The following is a 23,737-nucleotide window of genomic DNA, read 5'->3' as shown; positions in this document are numbered from 1 at the left end:
CAACAGAACAAAGTTTGAGTCCAGTGGCGCCTTTTAAAACCAACAAAATTTAATTCTGGGTATGCATGCACCCAAAAGCTTATACCCAGAATTAAACTTTGTTGGTCTTAAAGGTGCCACTGGACTCAAACTTTGTTCAGTAGGCTTTTAATTAGTCATTATGTATGTCTTCCGATTCTTGCATTGTTTCCACTGGCTCATTTTACTTTTGGATGCGGCCATGTTCAATAGGCTATTTATATAGTTGGTTTTAAATGGTGTTATATATTTATTATTATTTCTTTCAAGATTTTATTAAATTGTGTTTTACTTTGATGTAAGCTAATCGAAGCATCACTTGCTGAGGGAGTCGGGCGGTATAAATTTGATATTTGATAAATACAAAAATAAAAATAGATGCACAAAATTTCAGTCTAGCCATTAACTGTACTTCACTATTAAGAGTGTACAAATGGCTTGTTAATGAAGATTACATAACAGAATCATTATTCAAGTATTGCTAATTAGACTGTATCATCCTGCAACAGTTGTAACTAAAATGCAATTCAGAGGTACCTCCTCCCCTTCCCATTTATGGTTATAGGCTTTCATGGGAGCCAGGAGTATTGTTGATAATGAAGTAGACAAACACATGGAAAGGGGGAAATTTCCAGTGATTATCATGCTTCCTTGGAGACACCAACTTCACCTCTTAGTCATTACAGTCACTACAGGAGAAGGAAGACAGACTTACACAGTAAACTTCTCCCTGCACCCTTTTTTACCTTGTTTCCTAGAGTGAAAACCAATACAAATCTGAGGGCTACTGGATAGGAAAAGAAAGTTTGTGGATGGCTTTAATACACAAATCCAATAAAGTCAAGGAAACAAACTGCAGCAAACACCTTTAGTATGAATACAAAGTTAACAAAGAAAGACGCATTCTAAGGAATGGTAACATTACTGTAAGAGAAAACACCTAAACAGCAAAAAATCATGAAAATCTGGGTAAAATAATAAGGAATGGTTTTAAATGCAACTGATACACATTTTACATTAAGACTGAACCCAATCATTTTATGAAGCAACAGAATCTATTTCAACATATAATACATAATTATACAATCCATATAAGCTGTGATAAGTTATTTTAAGTAGTTCATCATATAAACACAAAGAGCAGTATAACATGTGCAAATGAGGATGCTCCAAAAGAATAATTTTAAAAGCCTTATAAGAGTAAACAGAATTGGACATTTAATAAGGGTTATACCACTGACTGGAAAATACGAACAGAGTAAGTCACATTACCCACTGTGACATCTTCTGCAGTTCAAACAAGCACATATGTCTCAGACCGGCCTTAGTCTGTACTTTGTGGTTTTTAAAAAGAAAACCAAAGAAGACTTCCTATAGATTATTCTTACTGTTGTTGAAGAAAAGCTGAAAAGGCACTTCTGAATTTAAGGCAACTATGGTATTTTTAAATAGAAAGTTAAAAACTTAGTATGGAAAAAGTCTACTTCCCTGGCAGGTCATCATTACAATGCTAAACTTTGTGTTCAATATTTTAGACCAAGAAGGTAAAAAAGAAATCTACATTTAGTGTTTCTGAACACACAATGGAAAGACTGAACTTTTAAAAAGGTATTTGCTGCAATCCCATGTATCAGCCAGGCAGCTGATATCTTATGGATGCTGCAGGAAGGCTTTATATTATTATTCTGGAAAATATTTATTTTTTTTCAAAACCCAATTACATGAAAAAAGAATATTTAGAGAAGTTTAATACATCTATATAAAATATCTGATGTTAATACAAACCAGGATCCTCTGCCTTTAGATATTTCTCATCTAGCCACCATAATTGCCAGAAACCACAAACATTTCTCAGTGCAAATCTCTATTATTTCCCTACTACAGAAATAACCATCACCCTCATGTACAAAAGATTTGTTTTTGAAATGACGAATTGCATTTGGTTACATTAAATTCACCCGTCCCCCAATTACTACAGTATAGTTTATCAAGGGGAAAGAAATTAAAGCCGCTTGCGCGTGTATTACTGCAAAAGGTCCTCTTTATCCAAGTTCCTTGATCCTCAAGATTCTAAAATGACCATGGATCTTCATGCCAGGGCTTATTACTGCTCTTCAAGCCAAGACGGTGCATCTGCTCCAGATGTTTTCAATTTGATATGGAATAGTTTAAGTGTCTGTTCAAGCTGCTTCTGGTTCCCTGCAAAGTATGCTGCAACGGCATTGTGGAACAGAACAAGCTGATTGTGCAGTACCTTGACCTGTTAGACAAAGACAGGCAAGGTTAAAAGTGGAGACAAGTAACAGAGTATTAAAACAGAATTCATCCCACAAATGTTCCACTGATATTTATTTTTCCATTCATATGGAATCAGCATTCTTCAGAGTGCACACATTCAACATAGCTCCAGCAGAGCACATGAGGAATCAGTGGCCTCTAATGTGAGAACATAAATGTGTTTGTCTTCAGTGGACAGGGCCTGAAATGGTTGACACAGGGGTGTCAAACTCATTCGTTACGAGGGCCAGATCTGACAGAAATGTTATTTTGTTGGGTTGGGCCATGTATGCCATAAAACGTAATGCTAGGTATCGGAGATATAAACATTACAAATGATGCAGGCAAATCCAATTAGCAATATTATTTTTTTACTGATTCTTAGCAGTGAAAGCAATTGATTTACTGGGGAACCCACAAAAGCTCCAATAAATATATTTAATCATATGCAAGGCAAGTTTCCCCCCCAAAGGATACCATAAAAGTGAGGGGATATCTTACGCTTCCATACAAATTAGCTACTTTTTGCATATATAGCACTTTTAGGAGATGTCATTGTCCTAGCAAGTAAATAAGGTAATTTTCCCCCACACATACCCAGCCTTAGCAGCTGAGCATGCCTACAATCTGTTGCTTGCACTTTGTTTCCTCTCTTTCCCCATCCTGCCTGAGGATCTCGAGGAGGCACACTAGACTCCTCCCTCCACCCCCACCCCCCACCAACAACAACCATGTAAGGTGGGTCAGGCTGAGTGACCAGCCCCGGGTGACCCAGATGACAGAGTCCTGGCTCTGGAGGAGGGGGAGTCTGAACCAGACTCTTCCATATCCCCCCCCCAGTTCTCATCCCTCCTGTTTCCCATGGAGGCAGAGGGGTTGAGCAGGAGGCTTGATGGAGAGGCTATTTTTGAAATCTTTAGGGGGTGCTTTTTGTCCTCCCACAACCCCCTTTCCCTCATGGGCTGAGAACAGGTGGGGGGAGAAGGGAGGTCAACCATCCTCCACCCGCCCCAACACTCTGCCTCATGGCTCTGCAACTGTCCAGACGTGTGGTAGTGACAACAGCAACCCTTTTCCCTTTTGCTCCTCTACTTGCTTCTGAGGCCGGGAGGTCTTCCCCCCTCAGAGTGGCAAGCACAAGACAGCCCAGTTGTCTCAAAATCCACGTGCTGGCCCTCCTCCCCCGCTCTTCCTCGCTGGCCCTGTCCCCTTTAGAGCTAACAACCACTTCATATGCCCATTCTCACCAACTCCCCTCATGGTCACCATCTGAAAAAACACGAAGCTGGCTGGTATGGTGGCGGCAGTGCCAGCTGCTTGACTCTGCACCATACACTGGCTTCTCCAATCCTCACTGAGCTGCAGTCAGAGGAGAGAGGAGGGGAAAAACACCACACCTCTTCTCCTTTGTTCCATATTCCTCACAATATTTTAGTTTAGCCTATTAGCTCACCCTTAGCCATTTCTTTTCTATTTCTTGACAGCTTTGAACCACACACATCTCACCACCTGAGCCCATTTACCCACCCAAGCAGTCTCCTGCCTTCCCTCCCTCACACCAGTTGCTCATAGGCTGGGCCTTATGTTTGACACTCCATTATATAGGATATAGCAATTTTGGGCTTTACAAGTGAAAACTACAGCCAAGATTGCACTTAGGCTACCATTATAAGCAGCATACTATGGACCTAGGTTATATCCAATATTTCCCATCAACCCAGTACGGTTCACATTTAGAACTGCAGACTTTAACTAGACAACAGGAAAGCATATGTCAGTCAAGCAAGACATTGTAAGCACATATAACATCAGAGAAGCTTAGAAAATGGGGGGAATTGCTGAAAAGCAACCAGACCACGACATTTTCCCATTTTGATTTCATGACCACTCAGAGAGGTTAGGATTAGAGTTACTGGCCAAAGACGTCTCCCCCTGTCATCATGTCTAAGCAGTGGATTTGGGCCCCAAACAGCCAGAAACAAATGAAACTAACCAGAAACAAATGAAACTATCTGCTAGTATATAAAAATATAACTTTAAATCTAATGGAATGGAGTTATTTACAGCTGAACATCTGCTCAATCACACAAGTGTGGAAGGCCAACATGTTCCATCAAAAAAACCATCTTCAGCAGAGAGGCTCTATGTAGTGATAGAAGTTGGCCCATGAGAAACGGTTGTTAAATTGAATAAAAATATTCTACAGCACAAGAGGATGCAGATATTGTGTATACACATCTTAAATCTGCATGCTATAATTAAAATCTGAACAATTTAAATATGAAACCAAAGAAAGACCAAAATAAGTGTATAATGAAGAAAACAAGAAGATTTTAATGCTGAAACCCAAAACAGATTTACTGAGAGTGTAAAATCAATTATTTAATTTACTTATATTATTTATAGTTCACCTTTCTCACTGAGGCTCAGGAAAGATTACACAATGAGTCATTCACAATAATTACGATATTTACTTCCCAATCAAACACCAGAGAATTTTGTTCACTAGTAGAGCAAGCCCTGTAAATGCTCAAATTTAAAATTTATTGATTAACCTGGTATTGGTTTAAAGCCCCATTTAAGTGCCCGCTCTTCGAGGATACAAGATTTCTTTTAAGAAACCAAAAGCGAAGCATCAAAAAGGAAAAGCAGCACCTGTCAAGCCTGCTCTGCGAATGTCACTCCATAATCAACCTTTTCTCAGAAGAACACAGAAAATTTATAAAAATAAACTATGGATCAATACTTCAGCCACTAATCAATGATGCACAGCACCAGAACTACCTGTGGCATCCCTAACACCAGATAAATTCACACAAAACATGAAGTTTCAAAGAAGTGGAAGTAAATATGTCATATAATATTTGTTATAAAGATGTATCAGAGAATGCACATATAGCTACCATTCAAATCTTCAGAACTTCAGTAGGCAGGGCAAGGCAGAGAGGCACAGATTCAACTGCATATTTATTTATTTAAGTTATTTATACTCTGCCTTTCTTACTGGGACTCAAGGTCGGATTGCACACAGTACATCAATGCAATCAACAGGATGGGACATCCAATAAACAATGCAGTGGGATTAGGATAGTAGAAATCCAGAGCCAACCAGAAAGCTGAAATACAGACAGCGGTGCCCAGGTTCTTTCTCCCTCCCTTGAAGAAAGTTGTCATTTTCCTTCTGGCTCACCTCCTTTCCCCCAGCATCTCAGCACTAACAAGCTCTTTCACGTGCATGATAAATGTTGCTACTTCCAGTTTCTTAAGTTATCACAAGTAGTTGCATTTTTTATAGACAAGAAGCCCTTCCCCAAGTGTGACTTTCAAAATGGCCTTGTGCCAGAGAAAGTACCAAAAAAAAAAAAATCACACCCAGCAACAGAGGAAGCAAAGAGAGCAGGGTGATACTGACGGAAGAGCCTGGTGACAGGGTCAGTTAACAGGAGAGCAGACTAAGGACAGAGAGTTGGATCCACCAGAAATGGCCCCATGAGCAGCACTTCACAGGGCATTTTGGACTGCAGCAGGAGAGCAGAGGAAATCCCTTCCATCTGCACAAACCTTCCAGTTGATCCAGGGAGGAATCCTCAAATTGAAAATTCCAGATTTATAGCATGATGGTATGGATTAAGTGTAACATTTTAACAGAAGCATAAATAGTGAACCACTTACCTGTAAAATGCCCCCCCCCCCCATACCGTTTAAAACATGGATGTCAGGCATACAGCCCATGGGCTGGAACCGGCCCGTCCAGGCATCTTATGTAGCCTGTGAGCAACTCATCATTACCTTTATTGCCAGATGACAGAGGTTGTACATTATGTCCCTGTATAGTGTCCCAGTGCTAATGCGTAAATGGTGGTGAAAGTGGGAGGGCAGGCATTAGGGAAATAAGGGCTGCCCACACCTGCACTCTGCAACTGAAGAGATGGTAGCCTTGACAGCTTGTGCCTTGTGTGCCATAGAAGGGAGGGGGGAGTGAGTATTGATGCTGGTGCATGAGTGAAAGTGGGCAGGCATGGAGGGCTTGGGTGGAAAGAGCTGCTCCTGCCACCACCCAGATCCTGGGAGGATGCCCTTATTTTTGCATCTTTGCTGCCATCACCACTGCTCCCTGGGCCTGCTAAGCCTCTATTGCAGCTGGACTTCCAGCCCCTCCTGTAGGAAGGCTAGAGGATCCCAGGGGCCGATGGAACAGGTGGTCCATGTCCAGGCACAGCCAGGGTGGCAAACTGCCCACAATGGACCGCATCATGAAGGGTGAGGGGGGTTGCAGGGGTGGCCATGGGGGAGGGGTTTTTTTGTTACCTGAAGGCGAGGGGAGGGGCTTCAGCATTATCATCATCTCTGCAGATGGGGGTGGATTTTATTATATGTGTGATGCTGGTGGTGGCGGGGAAAATATCTTGTGGTTGTGGCATCCCTCAAGCTGAGTGGGAGAGGCTAAAATTTAAACCTGACATAAATGTCACTTTTTCAGGCCGGGCCATATGTGCCATAAAATGTAATGCCAGGTACCAGAGATACAACCCTTATAAAGGACACAGGCAAACCCAATTAACAATAATATTTTTACTCCAAATATAAACATGCTTAAAACATGTTTTAATTGGATCCAAAACCTGTTAAAATTTGCTAACGCCAGCTTCAGAAAGTTTACCCTTCAGTACAGCATCACACTGTTCCCCATCTACCAATGAAAGGATGTCACAAATCACACCCTGTGTGCTTCCAGTCTTCTGTAGCCAGTTTTTGGGTCCCAAATACTCCTAACTTAAGGCCTTTGCTTCTAAAATCCTGTCTGTGTTTGGGACTATGTACTTCTGTGAACAGCTCTTTTCTGTAATGAATTTCAACATATCAAAAGTATGTTCTCGGCTTACAGGAACACACCTGAACAGCATACTCAAGACTGCTACAGCACAGATGTTGACTTCAGATTTTGATGCAATAATTAATAACAAGAGGCGTCAGCTATCAGTTAAACAAAGGAAATACTGTAAGAGTGTTAATGTTTTAAGCATGTGTGTATTTTAAGTAAAAAATATTGTTGATTGGGTCGGCCTGTGTCCTTTATGAAATTTATATTTCCAGTACCTGGCATAACATTTTATGGCACACATGGCTCGGCCTGACAAAGTGATATTAATGTCAGATCCGGCTGTTGTAACATATGAGTTTGATACTTCTGGTTTAAAACCTGCCATCCCACTCCTCTACATTTGCTGTTCATATTTATCTCAGATTGTGATTTTGAAATAAAACTTTTATTCTTTTAAAAACTGAACCAGAATAATCTTGTCCGTCACTCTAGCTCACATAGGACCAGCTTCTGTCTGCTAGTTACATGAGGTCAAGAAACAGAGTGTCTGGCTATGAACACTTCAGAAGACTGAAAATAAGCAGGGACTGCACCTAATCTCATCACACGCACTAAGGGCAACAGCAACTCCAGAGAGACATTGAGCCCTGCCTAGTATCAAGCCATCAGCTGGTTCATCAAGGCCTCTCAGCAATTAATCAGGGCATTAAGCTGCAAAAGAATTCTGCCACGTTACCACCCTTCCAACAGAAAGAACTGTGTCCACATTAACATTTCTCCATTACAGATACTCCATTCAAACTGATTTAAACTAGAACAGTTTCCATTTTCTGACTAAAGCCCAGCTCTGTGAGGTAACCAGGACTCCCTCCAAACACAGCTCCTCTCCACTTATGTATGTCCCCTCTTCCTAGGACCCTGGACCACCCTTCTTTTATCCTTCAACCAAGGTGGCCTATGGTGCTCACCACGCCTGCTCCTATCTTTCCGAGCCTGGAGAGAGAAGGATCAAACCTCTGGCCCTATAATTAGGGCCAGGATCTGTCCCCCAGTACACTTTGACACCAAACCACCCATGTTTGTGTAGGTGTGATGCATTAGTTTTGGAGCCATTTCTTTTGTGTAGGTGTGATGCATTAGTTTTGGAGCCATTTCTTTTCCCTTTGGATTACTTACTGCTGGATGATCAAACTGCTTCCACACAGGACTATTTCCCTGTGTAGATAGCTGGATACCTCTGCATTTTGGGGAGCTTCCATGTGAAGGCGTGTTATTTCTAAGCATGACTTGTGGGGATCCTGGGGCTTTCTCTTTTGAGCTAGCTCAAAGAAAGAAATGTGGCCTGGATGTAGTATCTGTTGTGGTCGCTTCACTCACCCACGGCCAATTCAGGACCTGTGGATCAGAACTGAATTCTACACCTGCCCCCCTTTTCAGCCCTTTAACTTTGTTTTTTTGTTTTGTTTTTCCAGTTCACATCTGAGCCACTGTTCCCCATTTAACTGTGACTCAGCTGTGAAGGGGGAAAGGGAGGTTGCCAGGCTTGTGATCCTCACTTCTTCTGACACGATGAAGGGGGCACTGGTAGGGGATGGGGCATACAAATACTGTCCCTGTGTACCTCCACCCCATTCCACTCTTGCTCCCACCTCCAAACCCATGTGCAAAGTAGCCTCGGACTCTTGCCTCAGGAATCTGACATTAGCTTGAATTACATGGATTGATAGTTTTATCTCTTCTGTGTGTATATATACACATTCTAGTGTCGGGTATTAATGCTGTATACTTGACATTACTGTGATTGCTTGAGCTTGCTAATGTTCTACATCAACCGCTTGTGCTATTCCCCTCAATTAACTCTACCTGGAGTAACAGTGCTCCTCCCGGGGAGTTTCACCACTTTGTTGCTGCCCAGACTGGGGATGCTCCTTAAGCCTAAACCAACAGCTTTTCGCAAAGCAGCAGAAAGTTTCTTCCTATTGCTCAGGCTACTTTAAAGTGTGGCTTTGGCCAAATTAGAAAGTGGGCCACATTCACACTGACATATATCCACCATGTATGCATCTTTCTGACAACACATACAAAGAAACAATGAAATTACTCTAAAAGTGCTCAAGACTGGTATAATCCGCAATACAGGTAATACTCTAACAAGTAAACCACCTAAGGATCCTGGATAACTGGAGAAACAAGTGACCACAACCAGATAGTCGTACAGAAAAGAGTTGCCTATTTCCAACCCAATATCCCCTAACCCTTTGCTTAACTCGTATACACAGGGAAGTAGCCAAAAAGTAGCAAGATTGAATTGGTGTCAACTAAAATATGATTGTGAAGAGAGGCTTTGTCTGCTGAATACACAACTGCACTAACATTAAAGTCATGCCTCCTTTCATTTTCTGGCCACTCTTCCATGTAAGTGTTTAAAGTACAGAGATATAATATCTTCAATTTATATTGAGGAACAATGGCCTATATATAACCACATTCTGAAGCCGTAAGTTTTCTTAAGAGGAGGCAGCAATTTCCACCTACTTCCCCCTCTCACAACAGACCTCCACTGTGCTGTTTTGAGGGCCCATTGACTCCCCCAGGAACAAATGGGGGGGGGGGGGCTGGTGGACTGCAATGGAAGGGGGAAAGCTGGTAGTGGTTGTAGCTCCCTCTTAAGAAAACTTGGAGGCACTTTTCTTGATTACGTGGTTAGATAAAAGCAACTGAGTTGCTTTGGACTAGGTGAGGTGTTGCTATTTCAAGTTCATGTAACACTGATAGCTGCCTCAGCTTTTACAACTGGTTGGATTACACATTAAATAAATACAACTTTAGATACGACTTCTTTTCTTCTATAAACCAATATGTACTCTGGCAGTCTTGCGACACATCTAAATAAAAGAGATGTGAAAAAGAAGGCAGTGTTGTGGCTGTAGTTTCTCATTGTTTACTACTACCTCTTCCATTACTGTATTTATTTTCAGTCTTCTGGGCATTTGTAACTAAAAGTAGGGAAGGAGACCTGTATGTGTTTATAGTACTCAGATAGCACATCTAGACAATGTCATTACATTTTTACTGCTTTTAAATGGTCTTGATTCAGATGTATATATTAACTTGTAATGTACTACAGGTTTATTCAGACAGTCCATAATAAAGCAACACCAAAAACCCCCACAAACCTCAGAAGGGCTTGATGGAGAGGAGGAGGAGATGATTGGATTTATACCCTGCCCTTCTCTACCTGAAGGAGTCTCAGGGCCACTTACAATCTCCTTCCCCTTCCCCTCCCCACAACAGATACCCTGTGAGGTAGGTGGGGCTGAGAGAGCTCTTTTGTGAACTACTCTTGAGAAAACAGCTCTGAAAGAACTTGTGACTGATTCAAGGTCACACCAGCAGCTGCATGTGGAGGAGTGGGATTCTCCCAGATTAGAGTCTGTACTCCTAACCACTGGCTCTCATCAAACTAGCCAAAATTGGTGGCTCCACTGTATTGACTGAGTTGTGACAAAAGAGTAAAGGCACTATTAGAAACCTAGGCAAACAGAACAGAACATGAAGTGAAAGGCAATCTAGTGACATACTGCATCCCAAATTTCATACATTCTTGCACCAAAACGTCTACTTGTTGAAGTAATGGCCTAAATGAACTACTGTTTTAAATAGGATTGGTCTTCCTACCATTGATGGTACGTGGCTTTCACTGAAAGACTTGGGAGCTTGGGAATCTTTCTGGAACCTGGTTACCTGTTGAAAACAGGTTTCTATGACAGTGGAAACTGCCCCCCTCCAGCCACATCTAGCTAGGAAGCTAGCTCCCTATTTGCAGGAACCTGATTTGCTCATTCTGACCCAAGCTTTAGTAACCTTGAAGCTAGATTACTATAACACAGTCTTCACGGGGCTGCCCTTGAAGACAATTTGGAAACTGCAGCAGGTGCAAAATGTGGCAGCCCGTTTGTTATCTGGGGCTAGCTGAAGGAATCATGTCACTCCTATTTTGAGGTCCCTTCAATGGCTGTCAGTCTCCAGGTCCAATTCAAGCTGTTGGTGCTCACCACTAAAGCCTTTCATGACCTGCAGCCTTTCATGACCTGTGAACACTTCCCTTCCATGTTCCCATATGACAGCTTTGTTCTTCACAGCAAGGTCTACTGACAGTACCACCCCCACCCCCCCGTCTAAGGCACATTTGGCAACAATCTGGGCTCTAGGCTTTTCCGTGGCTGCCCCATGCCTCTGGAACAGCATCCTCAAAGAGGTCACTACCTGGTTTTTTGGTGAGGCTGCAAAATAGAGCTATTCAGAGAGCTTTGGGGGCAACCTGAGCCTGGGTAAAGGGAGAATACCCTACTTGTTGAGTATAAGGTGTTTTTAAATTGATTTTTATCTATTTGTTTTAATATCTGTTTAATCAAATTGTTTTGTACTGTTACCCATCTTGATCCTGAGATGCTCAGAAGAAAAGGAAACATATTTTAAATAAGTAAGTAAATATTGCCCATGGAATTGAACCTTTCCCCTTTTTACAAGTCTGCTATCACCACTGAACAGAGACAGTGTAGTACAGTGGTTACAGAATTCAACTAGGATCTGGAAGATCCAGATTCAAATCAACCATGAAGTTCTCTGTGTAACCTTGGGCTAATCACCTGTTACCAAATAATTGTCATGGGTGTACTACATGATGCATGGAGTTATATGGCCCTCCCTTAACCATCTTCCTCCATGAAACCCCAATTCTTAGTCACAGTACTTCCAAAGTATCTTGTTATTTTGTAGCATTTTGCTTACTTTAGGGTATGGACTATCAATCAGTTATGTAACACACCTTTTGAAGTGCCAGGTTAAGTCCCTGGTGTCTCTGGTTAAGAGAAAACAGAGGTGGGGAAAGGTATGGAGCTCTGCTGCTTGAGGACTACACTGGCAGATGCTTTGATGATGTATTGCTGGGACAGATAACTGTTCTGGAAATACCTTTCAACTTTGCTCTTCACTAATTTCCATGGCTCAATATAATGCCAAAAAGATTGCAGAATGGTCTATTACATATGTGCAGAGCTTTCAGGGAGCTAGCTCTGTCCTGCCACAGATCAACACGTACTCCGGCATTCTTCTCAGTTAAAGGAGTCATTAAAAAAACATTTCTGGAAACAAACTAGGCACAGGAAATGGCATGCTGAAGCTTATAACGGGCATTCCAAACCACAATATTGGCAATGCCTTGTGACTGTGAGGCAGTGAGCAGTTTGTTAAGCACTATAATCATCTGCAAGCCTAGAAAAGACAGTCTTTAGTATTTACATGGCAAACAGGTGGGATACTTTGGAGTATAGATGCCTCTTTTTTGTACACATTACTTTCTTTAGGTCTGAAGAGTTGTATTTTAAGGTACACATCTTTAATGTGAAATGTTCACAGAATTTTCACAGAATTTTGCTTATCTAAATTTAAAATTATCCATGGTCTTGAAGTTTCCTACATAGGTAGCCCCCAAATCATTTAATTATTACCGAAAGAAAGAGGAAAAGAAAAATTGGGCACCGCTCTCAAAGTGTAAACCTCAAAGTATATCTCAAAATGGGTAAGGACAGTTTGCTTTCTTGGTGACCTGAAATTAAGACATACACATTTACTGCTTTTAAAAGTTTCAACAGTTGACATTTCTACTTTGCATCAAAACTGGAAGTAAACTTTGTACTCCAAAACAGGCCAGCATTTCAGCATTCAGCAACTCAATCGGCATATGGAACGCAATGTTGGGTTATATGGGCCCCACTGTATCTTGAGAACTGGACTGGGAGAAGTGGCAACTCTAGTAGGAGCAAGGAAAACTTGTAGAAAGCACCACCAGTTAAAAACAACAGCATATCTACAAGCTATCTAGTACAAAAGTTCAGAATATATGGAATAAGGTTTCTAAAATACATTTGTCAAACATGCATTCTCAGATAAATGCAGCTCACAGTCACTATAGAAAGACTATGAAACTATAGAAACAGAGACTGCTTATTGTTCTGCAGCCCAGAACAAAAAGAATTGTGTCGTGCTATAAGATGACATACTATAAACTTTTCTTAGACCCCAGTCACATGGGCCGGATATCGCAGAGTTTTCGTGTCGTGTCCCTCTTGCCTCAACGTTCCACACGCCACCACAGCCTTTGGGTCCCTCAACTGCCAGTCAAAAAGGGGTCCCTGGCCACTGGCCGCATTGCATTCATCCTGCCCTTCGTCCCACCCACAGAAGCGCCACCCAGCCTCTTGACCACAGTGTGCTGAGAGCCGATGGATGGGCAGGATGCTCTGGCTGGCGGAGGGTCCGGAGGCTGAGCTCCAGAATGGTGATGCTGTGGCTCCACCACCACGTAGGGCAGCTGCTGGGAGGTGGTGAGCTGCGGCAGCCAGGAGGCGAAGAGGTGGCAGCTTGCTCGCCCTCCACGGCTAGCAATGGGGCAGGGCTTGCCGCGCATCTTCGGCGGGAAGCCTCGGTTGAGCCATGGGAGCTCTACGCTTCCCAGATGTGGTGGTGAGATCGCGCCCGGAAAATCCACCTATCTTCTGTTTCTCTAGCGTGGCTAATGCTCCGTGTGACCGGGGCCTTAGATGAAGAATCCTTCAGCAGTCTCGTTTAAGATTTAATTAGAGAGAGCGAGAGAGAGCGAGAGAGCGAGAGAGAGAGAGAGAGAGAGCTGCTTTAAAGCAGTGCATAGTACAGAAATAAGTGATTTAAGGGAAATAATGACAGGCTCCTATTCCTCCTATCTCTTCCATGTTCAGGAAAGTCATCCTCCACTATTTCCATGTTCTTATCTGTAAACTTGGAAGGGGCCATCGTTCCATATTAAGCAGGGAACCAGCAGCTTTCCTTTTTCCCTTCTGTTTTTTTCCTACTGACACATATAGAGGATCCATCAGCATATTTTGAATAACGAAGTAGCGTACGAGCTGGCACAAGAACATGAATTGGGACTACATCTCATATTATAATTTGTTAGCTGCATTTCATTCCTATGACTGAATTCCACTTGAGTGACTTGTTATGAACACACCTATGAACAGAAACCCCAACATGCAAAGTGGTTCCAGTGCTAGGCAGCCTGGGAATGAACATAATTTGTCTCAGCCATCTACATATTGAGATTATCACTTCCCATCTTTCAGATGTTCATGTTCATCTGTAGTAATTTTCTAACTGTAAATATTAATCAAGGTACGGTCCCAATAAGGCCCACTAGTATATATCTTACATTTCTCAATTGGGGATTAGGGCAAAAGTTCTGCCCCCTGATGATAATGAATACATACACACTTAGGAAATATACGAGGAATTAACAATGACGAAATATTAGATCATCTCTAAGCAACAGAAAACCACAGATTTAGACTGTTATATTCTCATAGTACAGCCATGGGAGGACTTGGTACACCTGAGTCTGGCTGTTCACATACCAGGGGTGGATGGGAAATGGGTTTTTATAAAGAGTACATGCGAAGCCCACTCCACACTTTACCTCACTACACCTGTCTATCTGAAACATGGTTCTCCTGGACAGGAGACATGGTCAGCCAGACTGGGAGAAAAATGTTGAAAGCAACTCCACGATTACAGAGAAACAAACTCTAAGTTTTAACAGAAAAATCCCACACATCTAAGACTGAATACCAGAATCCTACAGAGTTTCTGGATTTCCATTGTGATGTGCCTCAAAGCTGAAGGGAGCTTATCAGAACATGTTATTTTTTTCAAATCCTTGGACACTTTGTGGGGCTGGAGAGATGCTTACAGGCAACACTATGCCATTAACATAACCAGCATGTACTAGCACTTTGAAATTTTTCTCCAAGTCTAGCAGTACTTAATATGGTAGTGGACCTTTGAGGCTTGTCACAGGTTATACCAAGTCCCTGCTGAAAACTGAATAGGGGAAAACCTCAAAATCTGCTCTGAATTTCAGCTTGGGTGGCATTCCTATTTATAACCAATATTTCATAGCACATATTTGACATGAAGTCTGTTAGATGTTTACTGTCCATACTGTTTAATTTCTCGTGCTGTATAAATTTTAAGGATTTCACGTCACCTATGATTTCTTGAAGAGCTGTATATTTACTCCAACTGTAGAGACAGTTATTTCAGAAAATTTCAATCTCTTTTACTTGCCATTTAAAATCTGCAGCCATCTGCAAGAATGTGGATATGACTGGTTGAATTTCATGGAGTACAATCTGTGCAAACACAGACTGGGCTGGTGTAACAGGCAGTGCTACCAACTGTCATGGGCTCTTGACATCTTGCAGACTATTAGTGCACAATCAGTACAGCTTTTATTCATTGTGAAGACAGAGAGAAAGACAGATCACAAATAATTTTGTCTTAACATCTGAAGTTGCCAAACCACCTTTCCCTCAGGGCATCTACAGCAAATGAGGTAATAATGACAGTATTCAAGGAAACACAACTCTATCAACACAAGTCCTCAAATTATTATCATAGTTTTTGTAAAAGAACTGAAGGGGGTACATACAATTTCCATGAAATCACAGGACTTCTTGTTATCAAAGAAGCCAGAAATTAAATTCCTTACCTTAAACCGAGGAGCATTTCTTCTAGCCCACCCCACCCCATTTCATCTTGTGGCTATGGCCAATGGATTCCACACAAAGTTAAAACTCAACAGATGGAAAAAGGTTAACTGTGATATTTACTACATTAGTAGCTATTTTGGACTCTTTTTTTCCTGCCAATGCATAAACTATGGACTTTCAAACACTGCATAAGTTCCAGTAGACAGGAGTTAACATAACACTGATATGTAGATAATTGGCAGAAACAAAAGGGTAGCTTCACAATTCACTGGGCGTGGAAGGGGTGGAGCAGAAAGAGTAAGGGAAGAGCTTCCCTCGTCTCTCCTATTCTTTACATGATATTCTTTTGCATCTTTCTGTGGAATTTGTGCAGGGACCAAGTAGTTGTCACATCCCAAAATCAGTAGCTGACAAAAGCAGGTCCAAAACCTTCAGCTGGATCCAAAGGTGTAATGACATGAACAAAAGAATGGCACTTCTGTTCCTGGATGATTTTGCCAGTTGCCCCCTCCAAATGCAGAACTCCATTTCATCCCCACATTACATGAGATACTGCCTTGAGCCCACAGGAACAGAATTTTAAGGTGTTCAGTGGCCTGTAGTGACAGAGAGTGGGACGAAAGTCCTATTCTGTTTGGCCCGTAGTACTTTGAACAGAATCAATTGTTTTGGCAAGAAGGAAATGAATGACCTGCTACCAACTCCCACTCCATCCAAAACAAGGGTCTCTTGATCCTACCTGTGTTTTAGGATCCATTGCTAAAAGCATGCCCAACCTGAAGAAACTTCTAACTTGGAAGCAGCAAGCAAAGACCAGCTTTCCCAGTTGTTGAAAAATTATATGAGGAAGCCTGGTGTTGATATCCTCAACCCCCAGTATGAAGGGCTGTGGGATGGAAGGGGTCTTCTCCTAGACAACTTGCTCTTCTTTGCTTCTTTCCCAGTTGGCTCTTGGCCACTTGGCTCCTGGGAAAGTGATGGAAATTCCAAGCTAGTACAGACAAGACCCTTTGGAGAGGGTTTAGTTTGCGCCTTCTCTCTTTTCTATATTCTCCCTTTCCTTCCTTGCCCAGCCTTAAAGTCATCTCCCCTTCTCTAGTGGGAAGAAAGGAGAGCAGCTTCCTGTTACATATTTCATACTTTTCTAATTCCGATTTAAAATAAACATGAGATTTTAACCAAAGTGGACAGTAATAGCTGTTCCTTTCCACATATTCAACCAAAATACCACAAAATATATTTAGCCAACATATTAAATGATGGCAGTACTTCTACTGGAATTATGATGACACTGACCACTGTACACTAGTCAATCACCCTAAGTTGCACATTTGGCATTTAATGCCAAACAAGGGAAAGTTCACTTTGGTTCTAAACTACACTCAGAAATGTCACTGCTGCCTGATTTGGACTCGAAAGAGTTCTAACAAATCACTTATTAGTGGGAAAAGAACAGCAGCAACAGGATTTGTCATTCAGAGAGCCCTTTCTTATTCTGCCAAATACAATTGCTATTTTAAATGAGTCAGGACTACCAATGCTGATTGCCATGTCTGTCAAGCATCTCCTTTCAGTACACAATTTAAGTATTTTTGACGCTTTCTGTAATGGAGGGTCAAGGAAACATTCCTGAACATCCATGGCAGGTGTTTAAAAGTTTGCCCCTGTCACATATAGCTAAGCAGCTAAAATTTACTTGCTATGGTGTGCAGTTGTCCCTTTCCCTACTCCTTGCCAACTGTGAATTGTTACCCTCAATTCTGTCACATGTATTATTTTCAGACATTTGAAAGATGTTCCCTTTCACCACCTTAGGTCAGCTGATGTATTTCTTTGGACTACCCCATCTTCTGCCAAGTGCAAGTGGTTTCAGTATGTGCTCAGTCCTACTGTAATGGCCTCTGTCCTTTGGAACAGCATTCTGAAGGTAGTCTGGACTGCTTCTTCCGTTTCAACAAGTGAGCAAGACTGTGTTGTATTGGGGAGGATATGGTCATAGAGGATATGACTGAAAATGTTATTGACTGTGGTGTTCTGCACATTATTTTGTTATATTTTTAAAAATGTATTCAATTTTTAAAATTTCTAACTTCTGCAGCTATATAACAAGTCAAGGAAGTAACATTAGAAAGTAGAAATATAAAAATAGCTTTCACACACACACACACACACACATATTCAAATTCACTTTATCTGTGACCTATTAGAATTAAATTTAAAAAACCCAATAGACTGCAACATGATTTAAAAATTAGATAGTATTTTGGTAGGTAATTTACCTCAAGTTTAACTTAAATTAGCAAATAAAAATTACCTTGTTTTCCTCCAAAAACTTCAATTTGACAGATACATCATTACGCATTTTATCATATTTTTCTTTATGCATCTGAAAGAGCTGCTGTGACTGCTCAATCTTTGGCAAAGTATTTGCATCACGTGGGCCAAGATTCAGTTCTTCTAGATCTGTGCGGTAAGCATCATATTCGATCCTGAGAAGAAAAGTTAACATGACCTGCATGATTTGTAGAGCTATGCAGTCACATTTCTTAAAAATTAGTTTGTTTATATATTTAGATAGACAATTTCATTCCCCCCTGAATTCTTGTGTCCCATTCTGCATTCTGTACAATATGAAAGCAACTCCAGTTTGGGCATGCAATACGGGTTTGTCTACACACTATACACATGTAAGCCACTCTGAGCTCATGAACATGCATACACTAATGCATTTGCTCATGGGCAAATAATGCAAATAACCTTTCCCAAAGGGGCTCATAATTTAGTCATGCATAATTTAGTCATGCATGCAACAAATATCTTCAGAAAATATATACACTGAGTTGTTGAAGTGTATTGATTCCATTGAAGAATATGCAACTATGGAGGCAGGCACAATACTTCCTTGTTGCCCTCCCATATTTTAAGACTGGCAGCTGTTACCACTGCTTGGAGCAGGAGGCAAAGCAAGGTAAAGAAGAGGAAGCTAAGACAATCCTACCTTCACATTACCCTCCCTCTCCTGTCTTCCTGACTGGGATTGATTGTGGGAACTAGACAAACTCATGTTACAGGCCACAGCAACAATACTCGTGAGTGATACTGCTTGTTATGACACATGCAAAGTCATTTCTTTATTCTACGCTCTTGAAGTCTGTAGCTATCATGCTCTGTAGTTCTTCAAACCAAGATATACCCCTCTAAACCTCACCTCAACACTTATGAACTATGCCCCTTCTTTACTCCTATAAAGAATCCCACCATATTAAAAACCCAGTGGTGCGGCTGTTTAATTAATTATCACCATTATTTTATTTTATCAATCTCGTTTTGCCAGCCGCATGATTTTCTCCCTCTCCCTCATTCCGAAATAGTTTTGCATTCATAAAGACAGCTTTATAGTTACATATAGATTCTTCCATTTTTCTCTAATGAGCTCAAGGTAGGAGGCAATGTATTACATTACACTGATTTTCATTGCAATATTATTGTAGGAAACATGAAAAACACAATTCTCTGCACCAATTCTACATTCAAAACATAAAGGCTTAAAGTTTAATTACTGCAGAGTGGAAAGTAAAAAGTTAATGATCATCATCTGTAGAAATCATTTACATGCAAGTAAGAGAATTGACTGCACAGCCAGAATTTCCTTGTAACTGTTCACCCCACAGCAGTTCCCACTATCAACAAAGCATGTTATTTTTAAACTGAACTGCAGAACAAGAACTGTGAATAGGGAACACTGAAGAAAAACATAGCTGCACACATGGTTCTTTTACAGGCTTCTAAAGACACAGTTGAGATTGCAGCATCTATATTCAGTACTGAAATTTGTTTCTTATACAGTGTGCATCTTAACGTGGTACACACGCAAGGACTTGGGTCCTACCAGCTTTTCTATGGCACAAGAGGGAGGAAGGTGACCTCACCCAATTACTTTCTTCAGTGTAGTTATCTTTTCAATTGGCCTTTTGCCCACCAAGGTCCCAAAATCTTTAGCATAGCCCTTTCAGAAGTCAAAATAGGCCTCTCTCCTGCACCAGTGGAAAAGCTGGTAAGAACCAATCCAACATGCCTAATTTAGTGCATATACAACACAACTGCTCAACAAAAGGATAACGCGTCTCAAGGTACTACAATTTCTACTTAATGTACCAACATTAGAAATTCTACTTATGTATAATGTTGAAGTTCAATTGTTTGTTGGTTGTTGTACTGAGAAAAAATATTTAAAAAACAAAAAAACCCATATTTTTTAACAACTATAGATAATATTGCATAAAGTATTACCTGGCATTTTCATACTGTTTTACAGTCATTAATGTATCCTCAATAGTTTTATTCACCAAAGTGTTCACACTAGCAATAAAAAAGTTAATTGCACCAAGAAGAGTTTCACCATTTTTAGCAAGAAGTTTCTGAGTATCAGCATTATATCCAAACTCTTCCTGTTAAAGAGAACAAACACATGTCAGTGGTGTTTTTAATGATTCTCAGCTATTCATTACATATCAAAGCCAGTGTATGCTTGCTGCATATATTGGGGAGTGAAGTCTCTGAACATATACCCCTATACCTTCTACTTGCTTATTATAAAAACAAATGAATTGGCAGATATTAACGACAAATTAGTTCAGGCAAGGCAACAATTAATTCTATGCACATTTTCTTCATTTCATTTCAAAGAAGCCATCAATTAGTAGCCAACCTTACTGAAACTGAATGAAACAGCTTTAGGAATATGAAACAGCTTGCATTTCTGTAAACTGGCTACTGCTAATGCAATTAAATGCAATTAAAATCTTACATGGAGTTCTAGTGATTTTAAACTCAGGTCTGCAAATGCATCACCAAGTTGTCTTTGGGTATGCACCATCTGGAAAAGCTGCGTGGACAAGGTCTGTGCAAGTTTCAGGACGTTTTCATATTTCTTTTTATTATCCCTCAGGATTTCTATTTGGGCTTCCAACTCCAGATCTACTGTTCGTGAACCTCGGCCCAGTTTTTCAGAGATTATCTGACGAGTACACTGTAAAATTTGAAAAACAAGAGTTTAAAATTAAGCAAAAGCTTATACATCCAATTCCAAATTCTTCCCTTCCACTGCAACTCATCTGCCTAACCCACTGAGTTTCTATCTGCATGATATCCTTGACAGAATAAGGAAAGAATGCCACACGTAGCATTTGGTTCCCAGCAGACGAAAAGCAGGGTTCACCGCAAGCCCTAATATTTTTCTGCATAGATGAAGGGCTCTCTGTAGCTACCCCCTTCCATTTAAGTATCAGAAGTTTTCAAATGCGGGTATCCCATTAGGACTCATTATTTAGGTTCTCGTTGATCTATTTGACAACTGAGTAGAAAACTGTGTTTAGAGGACATCGAAAACATTTTAAAAACCTATGGTACAAAACTCCAAGAAACACTATAAACAGTTTTAAAAGCACGTAGAAGAATGTAAGCTTTGATTAATAACAGATATTCCCCAGTAAGGGAATGAAAATGGTGGGATGGCATGCTCAATGAACTTTAGAGAAAAAGTATACTTGGCATGAAAGTATTCAAGCAAGGAATCTGGAACAAACATTATACTTTCAGGTAATATACAGTAAAGAACAAGGCTCACTAAAATAGAAGATAATTAGAGCAATGGTGATTAATGCTATAGGTAAATATTGGCTGCTTTCCCCAGAGATAACGTAAGAAGGAAGACATGATTGCATGTATTTTCCTACACTCAGGATATGCTGCCAAATACCAAACTATAATTGAATCCTCATATCCTGTTTGGTGTTAAACAACTGTAACAAAAAAGGGTAACTGAAATCCAAGAAGGTTATTCCAACATACAACTACCAAAAAAAAATTCACCCAGGTTATTGTGTGCTATATAAGTGTCTTCACTGTAAAATCGCTAAAAAGAAAAATATCATTAGCAGTTCAAGTCAAGAAGTTCTGTATAAAAGTAATCACGTAGGCTGTGTCAAGAGATCAGGCAGTGCCATCTACATGAGTCTATTGCAATCAGTATGCACTGCTCAATAAACTGAAAGGACAGGTGGCAGGACTATGAATATGTTCACTGGAAGCTTGTGAGATACATTAATGAAGATTGGGTCAATTTCTGTATCTCCGGTTAGCAACTAACCTAAGACCAGGCCACCTAGTAACTGTCAGACACACTCTTTCATTCACAGGGGAGAAGTAGACAGGAGCTGCTGCTGCTCTTATTCTTGCCACTGCAAGATAACTAAGGTTATCTTATGACCACACCACCACCCTCACCCCATCACTGTTAACTGTCACTGGAACTAAGAAGTGGAAGCATCCTGTCAAGAGCTAGCTGGCAGCCCCTTCACAGGCCAGATTCTGCCCACAGGCCACCAGTTGCAAGGCCCCACTTGAGGAGTGCACCCAAAATGGAATTGCAACAAATGGAGTGTCTATGTCGCTAAAACATGAACTTGGAATTTTACCCCAAAGAACCTTATATCTACAAGACTGTGCCTAAATGTAAGGTAACAGAATCCAATTTATGAGCTTACAGGTTACCTTAAAACCTTAAAATCTTAAGATGCACCAGCCCAGATATTCAAAATATTGAATTTTAAATAAAGGCTTTACAACATTGCACTGATTTGTGCAAATAATCCTGTGAAAGGCCAATTGGAGCAAGTTAGTAAAATTTAAGCTGGTTTTATCTGCAAAGAACAACATGCATATTTTTTTCTGGCTAAAGGCTAAAAATGTCATTTTGGGTTACTGCTGCTATGTAGACATTCAAGAAGCAAAGGACTCATTAAAAAGATTTCAAGTCATCCTGAAAATAGGAGACCAGATGACTTCAGCATTACTTGTTCTTCTGAGTACACCTAAATCAAAAGCCTGTAGAACTTAGTTAAGTTTACCAGTGTTTGAGGAATAAGCCAAGCAGTAGGACACAAAGAATGTGAAAGCTTTTACCATTCAATTTTTTGGGGAAAGGAAATTTATTTCATTAATTTAATCCTTATTTCAAACAAACAAACTCTGGAGAAGTAGAATAGGATAAGTGAACAATTAAGACAACTGTCCTCATTCCCATTCCTCTTCAATCACATACTGTTCAATGATCCTGTTGTGTACAGTCACAAGTGTTATCTCAGTTCAGTTCATGGATATTATACCAATACAATTCTGCTAATACTAGTCAGTGTTACTCTAACAGGTACCTGCTTGTGTTCCAGGGTGGTAATTCAGATAACCTGAGCCTTCAATCTTCTGAGATGTGCGCATGTGTCTGAGAATATAGGCAATGCAGAGCCATTTCATTGGAGCTGCTGGATAGCTAACAACAGGGGTTGCACTTGCCTGTAAGTTTGGTGTAGTGGTTAAGTGCGTGGACTCTAAGCTGGGAGAATTGGGTTCGATTCCCCACTCCTCCACTTGTACCTGGCTGGATGACCTTGGGCAAGCCATAGTTCTGTCAGTGCTGTTCTTGAAAAAGAACAGTCTCTGTCAAAGCTCTCTCAGCCCCACCTACCCCACAGGGTGTCTGTTGTCGGGAGGGGAAGGGAAAGACGTTTGAAAGCCGCTCTGAGACTCCTTTGGGTAGTGAAGGGTGGGGTATAAATCCAATCTCTTATTATTATTATTCTTGTTCATCATGTGGTCTTTTGTGCAGATACACATTATTATTTATTTATATTATATGGTTATTTATCACTTGACTTTCTCGCTGAGACTCCAAGTGGATTACATACTGTAAAATCAAGTACAATCAACAGGATGGGACATCCAATAAAAACAATACAGTAGGGTTTGGGTTAAAGAAATAGCAAAAAGACCTGAACAAAGCATCAGCTTTTAAGCATGATACATGCATGCACAGAGATGAAAGTTCCAAAGCTTTCCAGCCCTTTAGATAGCTTGAGGAACACTCCCGTCACTCAGCACAGGCAAGCTCCTTCTTGCACTTCCCTCTGAGTCCTCCTTTTGCTGCCATGAAGCATCAAAGGATGCATAGAGCCAAGAGCCCACAGTGGGGAAAGGAGGG

The 23,737-nt window shown here is 40.8% G+C and overlaps 1 protein-coding gene across 2 annotated transcripts in view; it reads right to left on the bottom strand.

Moving 5' to 3' along the window:
* Nucleotides 1–1,119: 1,119 nt before the first annotated feature.
* Nucleotides 1,120–23,737, bottom strand: part of ARFIP1 (ADP ribosylation factor interacting protein 1) — a 63,251-nt gene continuing 40,633 nt past the window's right edge. For both annotated transcript variants that reach the window (XM_015409039.1, XM_015409041.1), the window contains exons 7-10: nt 20,510–20,731; nt 19,993–20,150; nt 18,017–18,191; nt 1,120–2,278 (exon numbers count right to left, since the gene is read on the bottom strand). In XM_015409039.1, coding sequence (XP_015264525.1) covers nt 2,123–2,278; nt 18,017–18,191; nt 19,993–20,150; nt 20,510–20,731 — 711 coding nt within the window. In that variant the 3' untranslated portion in view covers nt 1,120–2,122. The remainder of the gene's footprint in view (nt 2,279–18,016; nt 18,192–19,992; nt 20,151–20,509; nt 20,732–23,737) is intronic.

The sequence above is a fragment of the Gekko japonicus genome, unplaced genomic scaffold, assembly GCF_001447785.1.
Source record: "Gekko japonicus isolate JY-2015 unplaced genomic scaffold, Gekko_japonicus_V1.1 scaffold24, whole genome shotgun sequence".
Lineage (NCBI taxonomy): Eukaryota > Metazoa > Chordata > Lepidosauria > Squamata > Gekkonidae > Gekko > Gekko japonicus.
This window is presented reverse-complemented; position numbering and strand designations above follow the sequence as displayed.